Source organism: Notolabrus celidotus, chromosome 8 (assembly GCF_009762535.1).
Source record: "Notolabrus celidotus isolate fNotCel1 chromosome 8, fNotCel1.pri, whole genome shotgun sequence".
Taxonomy (NCBI): domain Eukaryota; kingdom Metazoa; phylum Chordata; class Actinopteri; order Labriformes; family Labridae; genus Notolabrus; species Notolabrus celidotus.
The window spans coordinates 13,846,503-13,868,582 of NC_048279.1; the positions used below are offsets into that span (position 1 = coordinate 13,846,503).

General features: G+C 39.4%; 3 protein-coding genes across 5 annotated transcripts in view; 1 reads left to right on the forward strand and 2 right to left on the reverse strand.

The window, feature by feature from the left end:
- LOC117817041 (mucin-5AC) overlaps positions 1-3,706 on the reverse strand; it is a 49,269-nt gene extending 45,563 nt beyond the window's left edge. For both annotated transcript variants that reach the window (XM_034689489.1, XM_034689488.1), the window contains exons 1-2: positions 3,564-3,706; positions 2,606-2,664 (exon numbers count right to left, since the gene is read on the reverse strand). The gene's annotated coding sequence lies outside the window, so the exon portion shown is untranslated. The remainder of the gene's footprint in view (positions 1-2,605; positions 2,665-3,563) is intronic.
- A 114-nt stretch (positions 3,707-3,820) lies between these two features.
- Positions 3,821-13,267, reverse strand: dctn4 (dynactin 4). The gene is given in 15 exon segments (XM_034689500.1): positions 3,821-5,051; positions 5,239-5,336; positions 7,127-7,234; positions 7,416-7,470; positions 7,905-7,978; positions 8,077-8,138; positions 8,141-8,185; positions 8,292-8,404; positions 9,386-9,459; positions 10,726-10,755; positions 10,757-10,834; positions 11,327-11,370; positions 11,631-11,809; positions 11,919-11,989; positions 12,988-13,267. Coding segments are annotated over 15 exon segments (1,515 nt in total). The 5' UTR covers positions 13,249-13,267; the 3' UTR covers positions 3,821-4,828.
- Positions 13,268-16,863: 3,596 nt separating this feature from the next.
- gpx3 (glutathione peroxidase 3) lies at positions 16,864-21,712 on the forward strand. Of its 2 annotated transcripts, none has more exons than XM_034689501.1 (5): positions 16,864-16,995; positions 19,666-19,816; positions 19,920-20,037; positions 20,602-20,701; positions 21,199-21,712. In XM_034689501.1, the coding sequence occupies exons 1-5, from the start codon at positions 16,915-16,917 to the stop codon at positions 21,415-21,417; spliced, it is 669 nt and encodes a 222-aa protein (XP_034545392.1). In that variant the 5' UTR covers positions 16,864-16,914; the 3' UTR covers positions 21,418-21,712. The 2 variants fall into 2 exon arrangements, with proteins under 2 accessions (XP_034545392.1, XP_034545393.1); XM_034689502.1 differs by having other exon boundaries at positions 16,873-16,995; positions 19,669-19,816.
- The last annotated feature ends 368 nt before the right edge of the window (positions 21,713-22,080 follow it).

The following is a 22,080-nucleotide window of genomic DNA, read 5'->3' on the forward strand; positions in this document are numbered from 1 at the left end:
ACCCTTGGTGCAAAAGCTAAATGAACACCAGCAGCTGCCCCTGATCACTGCAAAAAGACCTGCCCCCATTGTTTCAAATCTTTGTTGAGGACACAACTCTAATCTTTGGCCTTCCTTCTTTGAGATGAGAAAATGTCGATCCCTTAAGATTTTACTATGTAATCATGATGTACTGTTTTTTCTTGTTTAATGTGCTATATAAATAAAGTTGATTTGACTGACTTGACTCTTACTGCAAAATAAAAACGATAGAAATGTCCCCCCAGATGCATTAAGGCTGCAGTGAAAGGCCCATTTTGAAAATGTAGGGAGTAGAAAGTACCCACAGTTGTGTTAACATTTAAGGAGTGAAAGCAAAAAGATGTCAGAAAAATAAATTCTCAGCTGAACTGCAGTAACAAATAGAAGTACTGTGTTTCCTCCTCACTGATCTCCATCATAGCCAACACTTGAGTTGAAAGCTAACATACATTTAACTTAACAAAATTCAAAGAATGGAAACTGGAAGAAATTGATGAACAGCACACCTGGTCTATCAGATTAGCTATTCATATTTGTATTTTTCCCTAAATGTGCCCCGACTGTGATCTCTAAACACTCTCCATAAAAACCTTAAAGGGGTACATCTGAAATTAGTTCCTAGCATCCAACAGCAGATTAAACGTTTCCAAGTGCTCCTTTGATCTCACAAATAAATGATTCCTGCCCAAAAATGTAAAATGTTTGTAGAGCACAAAACCAATGTTTAAATCCAACATTCCTCCCTGATTCTTCGCAGGGATCTAAGTCTGAAGTGTGTGGAGTTATTGGATTTAACTGTAGCTTGGCATTTGGCAAGCATTTTATCTCCTTGGACAGACCAGGATCACAAAATGAACGATCAAGAAATTGCTATTCGGCTCTCTACAAATATTTGAGGAGGAAAGTTATGTGCACAGTGTCATACAGTAAAAATGGAGCTGCCTAAAATGTTGAACTTTTCCTTTAAAGGTATTATTTCCTCTGCTAAACTGGATTAAATCCAGATTGTCTGATTCCACCTCTCTTCTGTTCTTTCCATTAAGAGGGAAGATCTCAAGCACACAGTAGATTGTATTTGGCCTTCCTGAAGACCCCAATCTTTTGTAGCGGCCTTAGCTCTGGATGCTGACACACTTGTGCCCTTACACACATAATGCACCAATGTGAGCAATTGAGCAAATAATAAATGAAAGCACAGAGCAGAGGGCTGCAGTCTGCAAATCTGGCTGCTGCACGGAGGGGGTGTCGGGGGTCAGCTGCTTTCTCAGAGCGATCCTTTTCAACCGGGCGTCCAAAGTCAACATTCCAACCAACCTACAGCCATCAGAGTGAAGACGGAGAGTGAAAGCGAGAGGAAATGGAGGGAGATGGAGAGAGAATGACAAAAAGAGTATAGTGGAAAGAACGTTTTTTTTCCCCCTTCTGAAAAGCTAAAGTTTCACAGGTTTGGCTTTGGAGGCCCACATGCCTACAGTGATTCATGTGTGTAGACATCATCAATTACCTCTAATTAACCAGATGATGGTCTGGTGAGCAAAAAATGAAGGAGGCGATTAATCACTCACAGCTCCTCAGGCCTACAGCTACCTAAAAGAGGCAATGTGACCAAAAACAGCTTTTGGGTTTTTTATTCTTCGGATCCTCATGCCCAGAAAGTATTCTTGTCCAAAGAGTAGAGTCTCATCTGAGGATTACACTCACTTTATCTATCCTTCTAAATGATCTAATAAAAATAGCACACACATACTCATGCATGCAGAGTGAGGGGTAATACAGAACGAAATAATAGTCATACAGGCTTCTAGCTGCCGTCTTTTTTATTAAACTAAGAGAATTTACTGCTTCTGTGGAGGTGCAACTCCTCTCCTCTTTCGCCTGCTTGTGTCATGCTTCCTCTGTGGGTGAGTTACTTGTGGTTTGTGCAATGACGTAATTGTGGAAAGGTCCTGAGCGCATTCAAACTTGTAATTCAGTGAGGAATGTTTCATCTGGTCAAGGCTGGCCGGGCCTGTCTTTATAAATAAAGATGTGAGTCTTCAAAGGAGGAAAAAACAGAGGAAGAGGAAAGTAGAGACACGAAAGTCCTTTCCTAGCCCTCCTTGACTTACTCAACACTGCTGCAACACCCTGATATTAATTTCTAATCCCCCATAACATGGTCACAGGTCAAATGTTTGTCCTGTTTGCAGAATGAGGTTCTGAAAATAAGAACATGCTGGTGCTGAGTATAAAATAATCCAAGCCCTGATCTAGGAAAATATTATCCTGACCAGAGGAATTCAGGATTTCTCATCCAGACAGGGATTTAGGGATCATCCAAGGTCTGTTTATAACTCTGTTATAAGATTTCTGCAGCCACATGCAATTCTATCACTCTCGATTACTGTTTTTAAAGTGTTTTCTCATTTGATACCTTTTAAAAAGTAAGCTTTGTAATATGATAATCCCTGTAGAAAAGCCAGCCTCCAAGAAAGTGCAGGTACAGTACACTCTTGCTGTGAGCTACTGCTCTTATCAGCTGTGGTTTGAGCGGGTGTCTGGGCTGTTTCAGTGGTGCGGATTTGCCCCATGTGTGCTTTATTACCTCATCTTCAGGGGTGATTTATATCTCTCCCACAGACCACTCTTCTGAGCTGTTTATATCTGCAGAAGATAAAAGAAAATCATGGCTTTATTGCTCAGGAAGAGTGGTTCTGTTTACACAGCAGTATGGCCTCACTGGACAGCTGCAGCAGGCCTGATCTCTCCCATGCCTGATGTGCATTTTTTAGAGGCAGTAAACTGTGCCATGTGTGCAAAACATCCCTGAACAAGACTGATATGTGTAAAATGTAAAACAGTACATGTTGGAACTCAAGCTATCTTTATATTACTGTCTTTCTCTTATGTTAAGAATAGACATTTTATCCTCATGACTCATATCTTTGAAAAAAACATCCAGCTCTCTTGGATTAGCGTTTCTGTCTGGATCAGAGTGTCATGTACCTCCTCTGTTCGACATATTTATAATCAGATGTTCTGTTTCAGCTTGTGGTGTAATTCAAGATCACACTTTAGGATGCATGTCCCTGTACTCTCTAACATGTATCCCTTGAACTCGCTTCCCTCCAACTCTTAGAATTATTTGCCTGTAGCGCCATCCTGTGGTGAGATAACAAACATCACATTCTCAGCGGGCCTTCCTCAAACTACTCTCTATATACTGTCTCTACGGTCTCCACTCTTCCACTCTGTTTGTGTGATTGCATCGGGGGTCTGCCACATTGAGTGCCATCCAAATCCTGTAAGTGGGAAGTGGGAGTGGGTTTTTGGACCCTCCAGCAGCATGCCTGCACTGATGCTGGCTTACTGACCAGATGTAACGCTGTATGTTTGTCATGCTAGATGCTACGTAAATTAAATTTCCATGTTGTGAAAAAATGCATGTTTACTTGATTGATTTTTTTCTAAATCCACAGTAAACTAAATGTCACCAGGGATGTGGAGTTTTCAGGGATTTTTTTTGAGTCTGCTAGATGTTATTTTTTATGTAAACTACTTACCAGTGCTGTGGAATGCGACCTTAGTTGCATTGAGTTCCTGTTTTTGTCTCCACAGGTGAGTGGAGTTTGTCCCTAAGCTCGCAGCTGTATCTGATCCCTCCACCTTGGTAATAGGTGGTTCATTCAGCTGTAGGCGTGACTTTAAATGGAGTTCACTCTAAAGCAGAGTGGATGTGGGGCGGGACCAGTTTGTGAAAGCGGCAAACTATCCTAAAAGCCATTTCACACTGGAAAAAAAAACAAACAGTGAAAAGGTCTGTTACAGTATCACATATTTTATTAGGTACAGAGGATTAACTGTGTTGTTGTTTTAAGGCTCTGTCTTACTACCACATGTGAGACCAAACAGGACAGCAGCTCAGATACAACTGACAGAGAAGTCAGTGAACACAAAAGATACATTTTGAAATCAGAAAATAATAATAGTGTCTCAGTACATTTAAATGAACACTTTGAACTTCATGGTGTGTTTATTTTACAGAGCTTCTTATTCATCCTCTCCCAGTGCCAATGAAGGTAGCCGTTTGATTTAGGACAATGATAAAATTACCTCTTGATATGAAAACAGTACAGGATCAGTAACTGTGATGACATTGTCTCACGTGTGCAATATGTATTACAGCTGAAGCATGCGAGTTAATAAGATAGCGTTGTCTGCAGGAAAGGATGTTCACAAGGATACTTAAGCTTAAGCGCAGGTGTGTGCTGCAGTTTGGAGTAGTTTGGATTGTTCTCAGTAAGGTTTTCTGATTCTGCTCATTGAGAATGCTCAACACTTTAATGACCAACAAATTTCCCACAAAAACCCAACCCAAACCCATTCATTCATTCATTCATTCATTCATTCATTCATTCATTCATTCATTCAAGGAAAACACAAAATACTTTGAAATGTCAAGAAAAAGTGTGGGAGACAGATGTTGTTTTGCTGTTTAAGAAAATACTGTATGTGCAGATATTGCAATTAGCAATCAATTAAAATAATAATTGGGCAAAGTTCAACTCTGTGCACTCATCAGGTAAGTTTTACAAACTCAACCATTTTACAATCAATGACTGTTCTGCAATGACGCTGACTAGTAAACTTAAACTTCACAACCAAAGCAAAAAACTGATGCACAACTATGTCGATCTGTTATCCTTCTCACATTTCAATGAGCAGAATCAGAAGTCTCTCTCAATCAAATCGATCACACGTTTTTTTAAGAAATTAGTTCAAAGAGCCCAACACATGGACTGTTTGATGGTGAACAGAGTATTTGTGTTCAGGGAGCGAGTGGTCCCAGCCTCAGCTCTACATGGTGCGTGAGCCAGATGGCCTCGGCGGGGGTGTCGCCTCCTTCCTCGCCGCTCGGCCTGATGGGAGCTGCGAGGTTGCGGAAGTCATGTCGTATCTTGAATGAGACAGTGACATCCCCATCCTCCTCTTTCTGAGGGATCACTTTGATGAAGAAACCGATCTTGTTGGATTTCCTGAAGGCAACAACACTGTGGAAAAGATAGAGGGTTCAGGTAGAGTCAGCTCACACTATTGGTTTTCTAGTTGTTTGTGTGTGTGTGTGTGTGTGTGTGTGTGTGTGTGTGTGTGTGTGTGTGTGTGTGTGTGTGTGTGTGTGTGTGTGTGTGTGTGTGTTTGTGTGTGTGTGCGCGTGTGTGCGCGTGTGTCTCAGCTCACTCTGGGTCATCCTGGAAGTCCTGAGGTTCAGCCAGTTCATCATACTCAGCAGCAGCATCTTTTCCTGCCAGTACCAGCTCCTTGCTGGGTACCATAACCTAAAAAAAAAAAAAAAAAATACAGTTCCAGCATTCAGTGACTTTCAAACTATCGGGTAAGTCAACCTTGATTTTAAGACTCACTCTTTTTTTGTTTACATCAGTTTATGTGTTTTAGAAAGACAGAAAACTCAAAACTGTGTTGTGCTTGCTGATATTTCCCTTGGATGTTTGACCTTCACCGTGCAGCATGTTTCACTCGGAGGCTGTTTTCATATCTATCTGCTGAAGGAAGAAACTTTTTCTGCGCTCATTATAAACCACAGCCTGAGGCATTTATGAGGGGGCATCATTTTGAGGCAACACAACTCATTTTCGGAAGCCAATCATGGCCAGATATGCTATTTTACATTTATGTGTGCACAGCTCAAGAGACAAGTCAGCCATATCTGTGCTATGTGTGAACTTGGATCGTGAACTTGGATCGTGTTTAAAGCTCCTGTGAGGACCTTGTGGTATGTGTTGTTTCTGGTGACCCCTGTAGACAAAGACGTTCCTCTAATCTCTTTGCTGATCTGGTCCTGTCCATGCAAACGTCCTGTTTCTGACAAAAATCTCCCTACAGTCCAAAAGATCTCCTCACAGAAGCTTTGACTGTAAGGTACAAACATTGTAGCCCTGAAGTCTTCAGTAAGGTGACACCATTTTCAGATGAAGAATACGATACATTTGTAGGAGCTGCCCTAAGCTGTCCTAGGAAAAAGCCAGTCGATGAAATCAACCAAGCATGGCTCAATGTGGTCCACACTGCCCTCCAGGTGTTTGAATATCAGATCAAGCAGAATGACAGGACCGCACACTCAATTTGGCCTTAACATGAATGGAAATAGGTCATGAAGATGCTCTGTTTTGGCCAGGAGCTCTTCCTTACCCGGTCTAGCCCATGACTTCATCACTAAAGATGCCAAGACAAACAGCCTGCAGTTTCCGAGAGCCTCGCAGCGGTTGCTGGCAACAGGCAGCTCAGCAGACCTTTTACTGCAGGAACACTCTTAGCTGTGCGTGTGACAGCTGACAGATGGTGGTAAAAACAAGACACAACTGCTGCATATATGAGATGATGACAAGGCTACCTACTCCATAAGGAACAGGCTGAATAAAAGGAGCCTCGCCTGTCTCAAGCGGGCTGGCAAGAGTGCAGGAATACTGCGTGATAAAATATGCAACACTCAGGAACAGGCGGGTGGTAAACAATCGCTACAATCTGTGTCTGTACCCAAATCTACATTCTGTATTGAAGCCATGATGCTCCTTTCAGCAGCCAGAGCTCCATTCACTGATATTTGGCATCCATATGGGACAGAAGTCCATAACACACACAGCCCTGACAAATGATTGCATTATGAAGGGGTTTGACAACGCTGTATTCATTAGGCAACAAAAAATATTGTCCCATTAACATGTTTTCGCTCATGACAATTCTACATCCATTGTTTGAAGGCCTTCATCTCAGTCCCAGTTCACTACAAACAGCTGAAATGTTGTTTCCTGGCTGCTGAAATGCAGAGCCAAATCTAAAGAGGAAATATGTATTATTTAGTCTTTAGTCTGTTAAACACACAGTCAGACATCCAGTGACTTGTTAAGCCTTGTTCGATAAAAGAGCAGGATTTATAGTTTTACTGTCTAAGTCATGTTAATGATATGTTGTATTTAGAATAGGGGTAAAACAGTTTCAAGTGGAAAAAATTGTATCATTTTTATTCTTCAACTTGTAACTGTTTGATACTTTGGCAGCAGGATGTTAATCACATAAAGATAAAGTGTGATGTTTTTTTAAGTTACTGTACCTTAGCAGTGCTGTTGATGTCATCAGGATCTTCCTCCTCACAAGCAGCCAGTGTGACGTGGGTGATGTTCTCCACAGGGTTGGTCAGGGTCAGCAGCACCTGGCTCTCCTGCACAGGGAAAAGACCACATATGAAGTCAGATTACCTTCAGGGAATGCAGTGCAGCTCTTGATAATCTATTACAGACTGATGTTATTCAGATTAAGATTATACAGTACATTATTACACAGTATAAATAAATGATGTTGAAGATGTTTTTCAACATGTCAGATCCTGTGCTGACACTGACCTTCACGAAGCGGAGGTTTGGAATGGACATGATTCTGACTTCAGGGATGTAACTCCTGTGGAGCAAACAGGCAGAATTAACAATAACACTCTAACACATGAACAGAATTCAACCACACTTGATCAAATTTGCTAGATTTTAAATTATATCTTTTTATACTGATACTAGCATTCACACTCCATCAACCCCTGACAGTATCAGCATGCCTGGTGTGGGTTAAAAACCCTTGAAAAGAGGGCAAATTGGTTTACTTTCCATAACATCATTATAAAAAAATACCACAATCTGTTTATGATTAAGCCACTTTGGCAGGAATAATTTCATGAACATGTGCTTATAATTGCACTTTGCTAAAATTAAACTTTGGGATCTTAATCTAATTAAGCTACACCCGCCTCCAGGCTGCTTTCTATTATTCATTAATCAAATAAAAATCAACATCATTCTGTAAACACATGTTTAAGACACAATCTAATGACAAATACTTACACAGCCACCAGCTGAATTTTAAACTTGATTGAAGTGGGATTAAACTCTGGCTTGCTCAAGTTGTGCTCACATTTCTGTAGGAGGAAATTAAGAAAAATAGGATTTAAATGTGATTCACACAAAAAAATACAACCTTTGATGTGAGGACAGGGAAACCCTTGTGTGGTACAACCCTGCAGCGCAGTGAGCGCTTCATCAGGAGGTGTTTGTGTCTGGGGTGGAGCTGAGACGCCCCGCGGGCTGGAAGTCAGGCTGCAGCAGCCGCTGGCGCAGCGTGGTCACTAAAAGACACAAGAACATCATCAACAACAAACTGAAACAACTCCTGTCTCACAAAGAGAGACAAAAAGGATAAGCATTGTTCACAATATCAAAACAAACTCTTACCCTCGGGTAAACTGATGGGCCTGGTGTAACAATCCTCAGGCAGTGGCTCCACTTCATCGAGGGCGAGGGCAGGCTCAATGCTGATCTCCTTCTGGTCCTCACCCTCCTTGAGGCTAGTGTGGTCAGACACATACTGCTATCAACAATCCTAAGTATCCTTATGATGAAGGTATTCAATATTAACTGAAGGCTGACAACACTGGAGGAGTTTTTCTCACACCAACGGCACCATTTATAATTTACAACAAATTCTAAAGAGTCCAGGGGCCTCATGTACAAAGACTTGCGTGGATTTCCTACTGAAACATGGCATACGCTCAAAACGTTGTACGCACAAAAATATCCAGACATATGAATCTGTGCGCAAGGACCAACAGCTGTAGAAACGTGCGTACGCCAGCCATGAAGTTGGCATGAGGCACCGCACATTTCCACGGTCATTTCACTCTTGATACATCTGAACTTTGCTTTAAAAAAGAGCGTACGCCGCATTTTTGTGCATATGCACCCTTTGTACATGAGGCCCCAGGTGATTTTGGGAGCTTTGGTAAATTCACTACAAATGATCTCACACAGGCACTGATTATTTTCAGGCTTGGCCACTTATTATGTACTGACTTGGTTGATAATGTTCATTTTCACCTTTCAAATTCTCAAGGTTTTCAACTTGAATAACTCAGAGGTGCAAGACACCAAGGTCTATAGACAGGAAAACCAACCTACATTTATACTACTGGACTACACCACATTCTTTGTTGGTATATCACCTTTTGCCAGTCAATTCCAGAAGTGTTGAAATGTAAAAATGCTCTCTTTAGAGGTGAACTGTTCACGTGGATTGATTGATTGACTTCATATAGTCGGTGCATTTTCAAGGCTCCACAAATAGATTTTCATGGCACATTGAAATAACCAAAAGAAAGTCCGCTTGAAGGTAAGACAATCAATTCACTTTAGTCCTCATCACAGTTCTTGTACACAAAGTGTCAACACTGGAGTGAAACATGGAAAATTACAAGGCGTATGCTTCAAATCAAAAAATGATTGAGTCAAAAGTAGCAGTATTTCCTAATAAATAACAGAAGATCACTCACGAAAGGCCAGCCAGACTTGATATGGGCGCTCCAGATCTCTGCCTCTGTAGTCTGGTTCCAAGTCCATATTTTTCCTAAATGAATTTAAGGGTAAAAACAAGATCAGGCATTCTGAGCTTATTGAATTGTCTAATCTACAACCATGTTCCTACATGACTACTTTAAGACAAGACCTACACCCAAAAGGGGATCTAAAAGAACTTATAAGAAAAAAGGCACGAAATGGTGTCTAACGTTTAAGAAAATGACAAGCCAAAAACAATTCCATGTATCTTATGGTAAGGAACGCTAACAAGAGCCTTCCTGCAGGATGCTGTGAGAGGATCATTTCAATAAGACTGAAGCTTCAATGCTAAATTAGTGCGAGTCATTTTATAATCTGGTGACACAGTCCTCTATTTTCCCTCTCCCTCTAACCAACAAAAAGGCTCCTGTTAAGTGGATCTCAGTCTCTTGTACCCAAGGAGACATTCATGTGATCTGTGAGGTCGCTCAGTAGCAGATAAGACAGAAACGAGACGGAGAACGGACAGTGCTACTGTAAAGACGAGACTACCCAAGTTGTGAAAAGTACAACTCACCACCACATGAATAGTGTGTTGCTGGGGGGTAAAAACCAAAATGTCAGAGTGCATAAGCAAAGGAAAAGAGAGAAACAAAGAACCAGGTGAAACAGAAGTGATTAAGCAAACATTAGTGGCATCTGGTGACATGCAACAGCAACAGAAATGCATCCGTGATGGAAAACAACTGCAGGACATTGCAGCACCGGTTTTTAGATTAATTTAAATATTCATTAGGAAGATAAGTTTCAGGATGTGTAAGCATGAGCCAAAAAAGCTTAGGAAGCATTAAGACCATGTCCAGACAGGAATACTAAATTTGAGTGTTCTCTAATCAATATTGATCTGTAGGTACTTCTTTTGTTTTTGATGTAAATAGTGTGAGAAACTTTTTAAAAGCAACCTGAACATGTTTAAATTTCATTTGAAGAATATCAAATTCACCTGATTGTAGTATAAGACATGGTGTCCACTCTTGCACTCCAACAAAAACAGTACAATGAGTTGTCCCTCCTGATTTGGTGAAAGATCAGCTTATCAATACAACTCTCTGTGGCACAGTGCCTGTGTATGATGTTGGCGATAATTAATTACAATTCAGGCAGAACCTCTGTCCTTCATAGGCAAGTAATTGTTGACTCTTGGTATTTCTTACAGTACATGCATATTTTGTGGGGTGTTAAAGTGACATAACAGAGGTTTGGCATTTAGAAAGGTTAAAGAAAAAGCTTAGAAATCACTGCAGTGGCTGAACCAGGCTCAAAGGGAGTTGAGTACCGAGAAAGCCAGAGGCATGCATTGTCTTCTTTCTGGCCAGTTTCTTCCTGTCCCTCTCCTGCTTCTCTCTGTGAGCCAGCTGCTGGTAATACTCAATCAGCTTGTTGATCTGTAGGGGGTAAAACTGTCATTCAGAGATGGTTTATCAATGTCAAATCAAATCAAAATGCTGTGCACCACCACACAGTGTTTTTTAGGTGAAGATGCACAACACCCTGTGAAAGGGTATTATACCTTCAAAATTGATATTTCCTGTGAATAATCGTTTTCAGACAGAAAATGCATAAGTAAAATCAAGTACAATATGTATTACATTAGCTCAAGGTTCAAAAGTACAAACTGTGTAACAATAAGAGTTAAAACCTGACTTGAACGTTTACCTAGTTAATGAAAGAATGTTTACAGGCATTAATGATTTTATTTGAGTCTCAAGTGTGTCATCAGACACTTAGGCATCCATTGTGTTTGTTTTCTGCCTCTGGCAGGCTATGTGTGGGTGTTGCTTACACAGAGATACATCTATACAAAACCAAGTCATGTGTGATCAGGAAACATGTGAGCAGCTCGAGAGAAAATAATTTGACCACAGGGGAAAACTTACCCGCTGAGTATGAGGGTTTTCTGGCTCCTGCCATCCACCGCTTGCTGTAGTGAAGAAAATTCAGCAAAACATGAGACTTACACCGCCGCAGGGAACAACTGTAATAGATAAAAACTTCCCTAACTCGCCACATTAATGATCACTAATTTAAACTAGCCACATTCCTGATCGTTAATGTAACTTTCGCTGGACATGGACAAATTACACAATTCATTGCTAATGTTGTGTTTTGTTCCTATTTTAACTGATATGTTTTGGAGCTGCAGTGACCACATGTATGTGTCTTCATTATGTAATCACCCACCAACGGATTTGTCAGCCATCCCTACATCTCTCGAGGTCCAGCGGCAGAAGCCACAGGCCAAATAATAGGCCTTCTTCATGGCTGTCTTAGTGGGATCATCAGGCAAAGGAGCTGGGATGTTGGTGGCTCGAGTAGACAGTGTGTGCATGCAGCATGGGCAGTCAAAACAATTTGCACATCTACAGTAGAGAACAGAAAAATTAAGAATGCATTAAAAGGTATTTATGATAAATCTAATTGGAGTTCTCTGATATGTGTTTTCTTTTTGCATCTGCATATTAATCTCACCTGTTCTTTTTAAGCTTAGCCTCAGCAGAGGGCATGTTCTCCAGACAGCTGGGGCAATAGTGTGAATCCACCTGATGACCAGAGACAGACAGAGTCATTTGAACTGTACATATTCTGCAAATATTATACTGCTTGTTACATTCACTTCCTACTTGCTAGATTATAGTATCTAAGTTTGAAAACCTCTCCTCTGAGACTCCTGTGATTGATCACATACATGTGCAATACTTTGATTTCCGGTGCAATACTTCATAACCATGTGCAATATTGTAATTTACCCTATAACATTTTATTTTTATATTCATCTACTACATGTGCACTCTGGCTTAGGCTAAGTTAACTTATTTCATATCTTTAAAAGTACTTCTTTACCTTTCTTTGTACAGATATTTTTATTTAGAACTTTTGGATTTGTGTTTAGGTTTATATATCTATTGTCCTTACTGTCTTGAATCTTGAAATAGCTCATAGTTAGCAGTGAACTGGAAAGTGCAGTACCATGACGGAGATGAGCTTTGATGTTTAGCAAGAGGTGAATTTAAACTTCATCAAATAAACTGCCAGTTATCACTTGTTTAAAGAGACTGTCTAAATAAAACATGAAGTAAACTTGAAGATGCTATAGATTAAATATCTTAATCACAAAGGGTGTGGTGTCCATAACTGTGAGCCACGTTAACAATCACGGTGTTTACAGTGTACACGTTAAGTAAGATGTGGTAACAAATGTTTTTTACATATGATTAATGGCCCTTATACTCTTTATTTGTGAATTCACCAACTAGTTACACGTCAAACTCCAAAAATTGCTACGTTAGTTGGCCTATTTATGCTGAGCTAGCCACATTGCTAAGTAAAGCGGAAGTAAACTCGCTGTCAGCCAATTAGATGTGGAGACGGCTTTGATGGACAGGCGGCCTGGCCATACAGAGCGCGAGATGGTAGGACTAATCCCGCCTACCTGTCAAAGCTGCTAGCAAACCGGCTAACAACAAAGTAGCTGCTGACTACATCAAGCTAAAGGCTAGCAAGAGCAAACCGATGGTATTACAGGAAAACGCCCACGTACCTCGTGAGACACATTCCAGAGATCGAAGCTCACTACAGTAGCGACAGAAATAAAGTTGAGATAGCGGGGCTCTGATCCTTTTCTCTCCACGAACCAGATAGATGACTCTATCCGGCTGCAGAAGGGACGCCATCTCTCACCAGAGCAGCCGAGACTGGACGCACTCGTAATGCACTGGTAATGATGCTTGTTGTCTAGCCTGTGTAGACAAGGAATTTGTTCAATGTCGACCTCATGTGGTGCACAGTCAAACTGCAACATGGATAAATGGCCTGCTGGAATCATGCTCAAGTGTACAGAAGTACGGTGGCCCTAAAGGACAAAACACATTTACAAAAAATAAAACACTTTTACAAAGTTGGAGACAAATTTACATTTTGGAAAACATTTTTACATTTTATAAAACAAAATTACATCAGCAAAACACTTTAAATAAGGCCAAAACAAATTTACAAATAAGAAAACAAATTTACAAAAGATTAAACACTTTTACCATTTCTGAAACAAATTAACATTTCATTTTTACAGAAAGGGAATGTACCAAATACCAGAAGTGATCCGGAAGTGATCGAGTGAGGGGTCAAGTAGTTTGTTTTGATGGAGATAAACCAAATGGAGATGGACATGGTTTACATATTTGGACATCCTTGGGTCTCAGATTGAGGTGTCAGACCTCAGATGAAAAAGCATCATGTCTCCGGAAAAGCTTCATCATATCTCCTCAAAACCTTCAGCATGTGTCAGAATTCAGATGAAACGGCCTCAGACCACGTAGCCTCAGGCTAAACGGTTTCCGACTAAACGGAGTCAGACTAAAAATTGTTCTGTCTCTTTTTAAAATTGTCTCCAACTTTTTAAAAGTGTTTCATCTTTTGTACATTTGTTTCCTTAAATGTAAATTTTGTTTTGGCCTTGGTAAAAGTGTTTTGTTGATCTAATTTTGTTTTATAAAATGTAAAAATGTTTTCCAAAATGTTAATTTGTCTCCAACTTTGTAAAAGTGTTTTATCTTTTGTAAATTTGTTTTGTCCTTCAGGGCCACAGTACAGAAGCCCTAAACAGAAATACATTCATACATTTTATTTTCTCTGGTTCCTAATATTCCAAAAATACAATTGGTTATCGCATCTGCCTCAACTTCACAGGCACTATCCCCTGCACCATCTTTGAACCAGTGGCATCGCTCTCATTCCTCCCTCCCACAATTCACCTATCTTGACTGAGGCCTTGCATTGAGTTGAGTGGTTTCTGCAGGTTATCAAATGGGCACCCTCCCTTCCTCAATGTTTCGTCAAATTAAGCCCATGACATCTCCAAGGGGGTGGACACTAGAGCCAGCGTCCTGGAACTACTCCCACTGTCCATCACTCAACTCAATGCGGTTTGGTTGGTCTATTGCTAACTGCAACATGGATAAATGGCCTGCTGGAATCATGCTCAGGTGTACAGAAGCCCTAAACAGAAATGCATACATTTTATTTCTCTGGTTCCTGCAGATAATTAATAAATATATGATTTTCTTAATCTCTCGATTAACGTCATATGATCACAAATCTTATCGCCACATTTCAAAAGCACAAAACAAACACAGAAATAGGCTTAACTTCCCTAATTGGCATTGTCAGCATGGCATGCAGAGGATTGGCCTATCACAGTGATCAGCCTTTTTTTCCGTAGATCCTCAATAATTTATCTTATTTTAAGGGGAAAAGGTTAGGTTATCTAAAGATGGGATAACTCGTTTTCATGGGGTGAAAAACTTTGGTATCCTTAGATGACAGGAGAAAAAAGTGGAGATCTTGAGAGACAACTGTGTGAATGGATGTTTGCCTATGAGGAAGCAATAGAAGTTGGGACGGGGGCTGAATAACTTATCCAGACTGTAATGATGCTAAGCTAGATCCCAGATGCAGACAACTTTCAACAAAGTTCACAGCACATATATTTTTTCATGATTATGTTATCTTCGAACAATTTCCTTGAATCCTGAGGTGAAGTAAAATGGGATGAGGGTGGTCTATTTTAATTTCTTGGGTGCAATAAGACAATACAGATTAAAACTGAACACTGCGACATACAGTACATCAAGTGCTCTAACAGGACTGGAAAGAGGCCTGTCAGCCACCCACAGGGCACATGGCCAGCTCACCATGGCAACAGCTCATCCAGGAGGGAAGAAATGATCCATGAATAAAAATAAAACCAACACTTTGTCCTGTTTTTAGGGAGAGTGATGCATGTAATTTTGTATTTATTAGGATTCTACTGAGCCAAACATCTCACTCTAACAGACCCTATTAGCCTATTTTCTCTACTTTCCAATTTTTTTCTTTTCAGTCTCAAGAATGTTGTTTATGTGTGTTTACTACAGTGACCCTGAAGGGTAAAACACAAACATTTCACAAAACACAAAGACATTACAGAAAACACAACAACTTTTCAGAAAACGGAAAGAGTACGGACAACACTTGTTTCTGATTGGACAGAACTCAACAGCTTGATGTCATTTTCTGTTTCTATTACTACTACTAAGTTGAGTCCCTGCACAAATTTTGAACTGAGTTTGAAGAAATGGAAGAGGAGATGGAAAAAAAAAAATAATATTTTGAAGGATACACATGTAATGTAGCCTAATACTCCTATGGTGTAGTCTACATTATGACATCCTCAGGTCTTGGATTCAGGTGTCTGACCTCAGATGAAAAAGCAGCAGGTCTTCTTCGCTTCAAACGGAAAATGTTCACATTTTTGTGTCAGAATCAATGTTCACTTTTTACAGGATATTTTGCCTCAGAAGCGTTTTTTTTTAAGCCTGCTACCTTTCAATCTGATCCTTTTGGGTTCAAATCCCACTATGGGCTTTTAAATTAAAAGCCCATAGTAGGATTTGCCGCCATTACCGCAAAAAGCTCTGCGTCTATAGCTTCTATGCAGAGGCCTTATCAAATTATTTTCTTTCATTTTTGGCAGATTATCTTTATTGGAAAAATAATATAGGCTATGTTATTTGTTTGCATCCAAATACTCATTAGATTAGATTCAATTAGAGAACTTTATTAATCCCCCGTGGAGGAACAGATCACAGACACAGGTGACAGAGTCGCCAGCAAGGGGGCGGCGCCTCGACATGCCATTCATGTCTAAATAAACGATAGTTTTTTAAATTTTTTTTATTTGATTGGATTTGATGTCTTTATTTTGAACATGTAAAAGTAAAATAGAAAAAAACCATACAAGTTAAAAAGAAGAAACTGTTATACAAAAAACAAAATCAATCAGTTCCATTAGCAAGCACTGAAAAATTTTAGTTTACATGTACGAAAAGGAGTAGAAAGAAGTTAAAACTTATCTAATCCTACCCTTTATTCACTATTTTCTTGCATTATATGAGAGCATTCCCACAAAACAATCTTCATCTCCTATCTTCATACTTACACCTACAATCAAAAGCAAACCCCTCATGATTCTCAACACTTGTCTTCCTCCTTGTTCCTCTTGAAAAGTACTTCTTTATACCTCTTCCTGAACTGGATTATGTTCTGACATTGCTGTAGCTCCATGTTGAGTCTGTTCCACAGTTTTACTCCACAGATTGAAATACAAAAGCTTTTCATTGTGGTCTGAACACTCATCATCATAATATTAATTTCCCTCTTAAATTATAATCCTAGTTGATCCCATAGAGAGCTTTAGCAAAGTAAAATGTGTCATGTCGTTATATGAGTGCCTATGTATGAGTGTTATAAACGTATGTACTATATCAGCCCACTGTATTCATTCACTCATTCATCCATTCATGCGTTCATTCATTAATAGGCCTGGCGTTGCAGTTACGTCAGCAGAGGGCGTCATCTGAGACAGCCGTGCGCCCCCTCCCGCTTGAGCCAAAGGACTTAATTCATCCAAAGGGAGCAACAGACAGACGGCATGATGTGGTCGTGCTTACTGCTGCTGCTGCTCGGTCTGCTCAGACCCTCCACCTCCACCGCCGGAACCCAGTTCACACAGGTAGGCCACCTGTTCATATCACACGCAAAACTCCTCCAAATTACACCACAGGTAGATAGATAAGAACGCACGTGGCAGCCTGATACTGCGGGCTACCTGTTGACGCCGCTGGTTTAAGATGCATCATCAATTGCATGTGCGTTTACCTTAATCGAGCTGTACCAATGTTGGTAATGTACACCCGAAACTTTATTAGCCTAGTTGTAACCTGTATGCCTGTTAGAGACTATAATGTTATCACTGTTGACTTAAATGTTCACTGCAGATGATAAAGTGAAACAAAATGACTAATCACAACCCACTGCTGTGGCTGATCACACCTGTTGTTTCTTAAGAAAAAACCTGCTGGTCACTTTCTCCCTTTTTCTGGTCTCACTCCTGACCATTTTGACATGACGTCAGGATTTTATACGAGTTGCACTAGACAGTTTGATTGTGTCACTATAATATCTTTACCTCTTTTTTTGCTCATGTACCCATGGATTATAATCCCTACACGACAAGTTTGTGTGGGCTACACTGGAAAATTGCCTCTCCAAAAACAAGAAAAAAAAACTTATTTGAAGGTACTTTTACCTTGAATAAGTAAAAAAATCTGCCAATAGAACAAGTGAAAATGTGCTTGGTAAGATTTCTTAAAATAAGATGTAATATTTAGAAACTGTGATCTTAAAATTTGCAGGGAAAACTTATTTTAAGCAATATTTTACCAGTATTTTTAAGCTTGTTTCTCAGCATAAGCCAGGAATGCTAACAATTAGTATTTTTTAACTCAAAAAAGATTTTTGTACTAATAAATTTCATGTCAATTTCTTCATTTGAGATATATTCACTTTAATTTTAGTTGTATTACAGCTGCACTTTTCTAGGTTTAAGACCATCTTGTACTTGAAATTAGATTACAAAGTTTAATTTGAGCATTTTGAGATATAATGTCTCCTCCATAGTTAGCTGGATATACTAATATTCAGTCATGTTGTTTTTTAGGATAAGCCAGCTATGCTCTAAAGTAGGTGTTTCATTGTGTGCATGTAGTTTGAGGATGTATATTTTTTATCTGATTTAGAAGAAACAGTGCCTGAAAACTGTAACCCACCCTTAAACAAACAACTTTCTTTATTTCTTTCTTTATTAATGGAGCTGTTTTCTGATAGATTATCCAATAAAATGCATTTACTTAAATAAAGTAAAGGGTTTGTCTTAAATCAATAGGATCTGTCTTCTACAAATAAGATCTCAGCTTGAAAAATGTATGATGTAAAATATACCTTGTCTCTTCTAAATTTCAACTCAAAACAAGATCATTTCAAGATTGTTTGACTTAACAAGATATTTAAGATGCATTGTCTTAAAGCAAGTCCCTCTATCTTGCTCAAATGTTACTTGTTCAGTAAATGTATCTTAAATCAAATGGGATAAGACATTTTGACTAAAAATGAAACAATTTCACTTGGTAAGATTTTGAGTTTTGCAGTGTAGGATAAATGTATGTAAACACCTGCTGTTTTTCCCTTTTTTTTTTTTTTACTGGGCCTATGTTATTAACAAATCCTTGAATTGTAAGTTTGGAAATGTTTAAAAATTGTAAAAAGATGGCCTCAAATACACATGCTTTCTCAATGCTGTTAGTTAGTGAGGTAGTTAGTGCCTCTGACTCTTTGGGAGCAATATTTACCTTCTTTGTTGACACTGGACTTGAGTTATAGTCAGGCAGACATCTGTGGTCTTTCCCACGTCTGAACAACAGAGGTATGAAGGCAGATGGTAGTTGTCCTTGATCCATCTCCAAGTTTCAGTTTCATTTGTTTATCAATCTCCTGGTATTTGTTTTACAAATGTTCAAACAACAAATACACAAGGTACACTGTTTACTTTGTACCTTTGTTCAGCTTGCCTCAGAACATTTAAATTATTTGTTTTTCCGGAAACATTTCACTCAGCAAGTTAGCAGCCTTATTTAAATTACCATATTCCCACATTTAAATACATTTTAGAGTCATGTCTATCAAGTACAATGTCAACAAAATGTGTTTACTGCCCCAAACTGTTCCCTAAAATATTACAATCCATCATTTTTACAACACCACAATATATAACATATATATTCATATATATAGAGATAGTCGTATATATATGTATATATATGTGTATATATGTATAATATATATATATATATATATATATATATATATAATAATCAGATATATATATTATATATATATATATATATATATATATATGTGTGTGTGTGTGTATAAACCTCTTGTGTGAAATGATTTTAGAGTTCATGTAATTCATCATGAGTAATGAATCAGCTGTCAGTGGTGTTCTATTATCCACTACTCGTATACTTTCATAAACAACACATCAAACCAACAACACGTGTTTGAGGTTAAAGGTTAAACCGTTAAAAGACATTGTCCTTGGTCAAACATTTGTGGAAATGAAGAGGTGGAATCCAGGTGAAGGCCTTTTATTGGCTGGAAAATGAGGGTTGTAAGGATGCAAATCCACAAGAACGAGGCGGGTATATCAGATCCTGCAGGATAAGTTTGTACAGAACGCCTCTGCTGTTAGGCATACAAAGTTGGTCCTGGCTACAGATACTGCACGAAAGCTGGTTGTTGACCAGTGAAAACAAATATAACCTGTTCTGTTCTGTGTCCTCAGCAGTGTGACTCGTCCACTGATGGCACCATATATAAATACCATGCGAAGACTCTAAACGGTAGTCACACTGTGAACTTCAGAGACTACATCGGCAAGAGTGTCCTCTTCATCAACGTGGCCACATACTGAGGATACACCTATCAGTATGTGGGTAAGAAACGGCACCACAAGCAGCACTACAGTATTTTGTGATGCTATATAAAAAACAAGCTTCTCCACATGAAGACATTATGCTCATTTCTTTCTCTTTTTAGAACTGAATGCACTACACGAAAATATGAGACATCTTGGACTCACGATTCTCGGCTTTCCCTGCAATCAGTTTGGGGGGCAGGAACCGGGACAAAAACATGAAATTCTGCCGGGTTTAAAGTGAGAAATGTTCACGTCTTAAGTAAAACAATTTTAAAAACTCACACTGTCACAATACTCAAACAGTGAGGACAGAGCAGAGTAATATTAGTGAAAAACTATTTTCTAAAAACAGTGTTTTGGAAAGTTGAAAGTGTGTTACAATAACAGAACAGGAATCTGGATTTTTTCTTCCCTCCGAAAAAGGTTTGAAACCGGAGAATTACTTAATGTGGAATCACAAGCTCGTAGTACACAGTAGATATATTGTGATGTTGTGTAACATAAGAATCTTGTAAGGAGGATATAGAGGGGAATTTGCAATAAAAGGTAAATCCCCCTGTCAATCAGCAAAGCTTAGTTTAACAAAGAAGAACATCCTTTGGCAGTAAGATCAGTTTTCAGCTAGCGGCCCCTCTAGCACCCATATATTTAATGTGTCCAGTTTCATCTTAGATATATAGGGAAGTTGTGGCACTACACTGTGGGGCTTTGGTCAGCTTGTATTGAATCTAGGACAGCTGCCAGGAAACTCAGCGCTCACAGAAACATCTACTGATAAGCTGCCCTCTCTCTGGATTTCAGATATGTGAGACCAGGCAATGGATTTGTTCCAAACTTCCTGCTGTTTGAGAAAGGTGACGTGAATGGAAAAGACGAGCAAGAGGTTTTCACCTTCCTCAAGGTACATCATAGTCGACCTGGAAAGTGTGCAAAGACTTTAATTTATACTGCTTTGACAGAGATGGCCTGTTTTGTGGTTGTTTTAATTACAAAGATTATTACTAAATCCATTCTCCAGCAACCTTTCAGAGAAGTACTCACTATGACCTGATGTCGCACTCACTTGTTAAATTAATACTACATTAACTTGCTCATACCAAGTAGAGTAGCATACTCACAGCCAAACTGAATGAGGTATTTTTTAATAGATAAAAAGCTATGAATAGCTGTTTGGTTTGATTGTAGCCACTGAAAAACACTTCCATAAGGTTTGCTGTAAGGTACTGAAAATAAGGAGTTGATTTACTGTAATGCAAATGATTAGTTTACCTATCAAACTGGCTGTGTTGAGGAGCAGATCCTGTACACATACAGAATCAGTAAAGTGGAGGTCTTTCAGTCAACAGAGCACAAACTTTGTTCCTCTCTCATTATAATCATTTGCTTCCTGTCACGCAGAGCTCCTGCCCTCCGGTTGGAGACACCTTCGCCTCAAAAGATAGACTGTTGTGGGAGCCTATAAAAATCAGCGACATCAAGTGGAACTTTGAAAAGATTCTGGTTGGGCCAGACGGGAAGCCGGTGATGAGGTGGCACCCAAGTGTCAACGTCTCTGAGATCCAAGCTGATATCCGCAAATACCTTCTCAAACTGTACACGCAAGATGTTTTTAATTAGAGTACTTTCCATCTAATGAAGTAACATGTTAAGTCTGCTTAATTATTAGCATATAGGTAGAGCGTAGAGAGTAAAGTTAACAGTTTTCTGGTACATGAAGGTAGCATGTTATATGAAGAGGAGGCTTGAAAACAGGAACTCTGTGGAGCCTCGTTGGAACGTGTGGTTCAGGCTGGCTTTTCAGTGCATTCAGGCTGCCCTGCATCCCACAGTGTCATGTCATCTTCCCATCCCAGGACCTGTTAACTGTTACTGCCTAAATGTCAAATAGTTGCAATAAATCACTGAGAACACACTGATGTGTTGACGTGTTTGTTTCCCAGAAACGCATCACACCATGGACGTCATCTCATCAAAATGTGAAGACGATGAAGCAAACTTGTCCCCAACTTTTCTGTCCTGCAATAAAAATGGACAAAACATGGGCAGAAATAAGCAGGGTGAGATACTAGCAGACATTTAGAATAGATTTATTAAGCCAGTCAAATACAAAAAGTCTCACATGTGCTTTTGCCTACAGCAAAAAAAAAAAAGGGCCAGAAACCAAGAAAATACAACTGCCAGTAATTACAGCGTACCTTTCAAAGTGCAATTCCGCTAATTCCTCATTTCAGCTTTCACCCATCAGGATTTTGTTCCCTGTAACTTAGTAACTTATTTGAT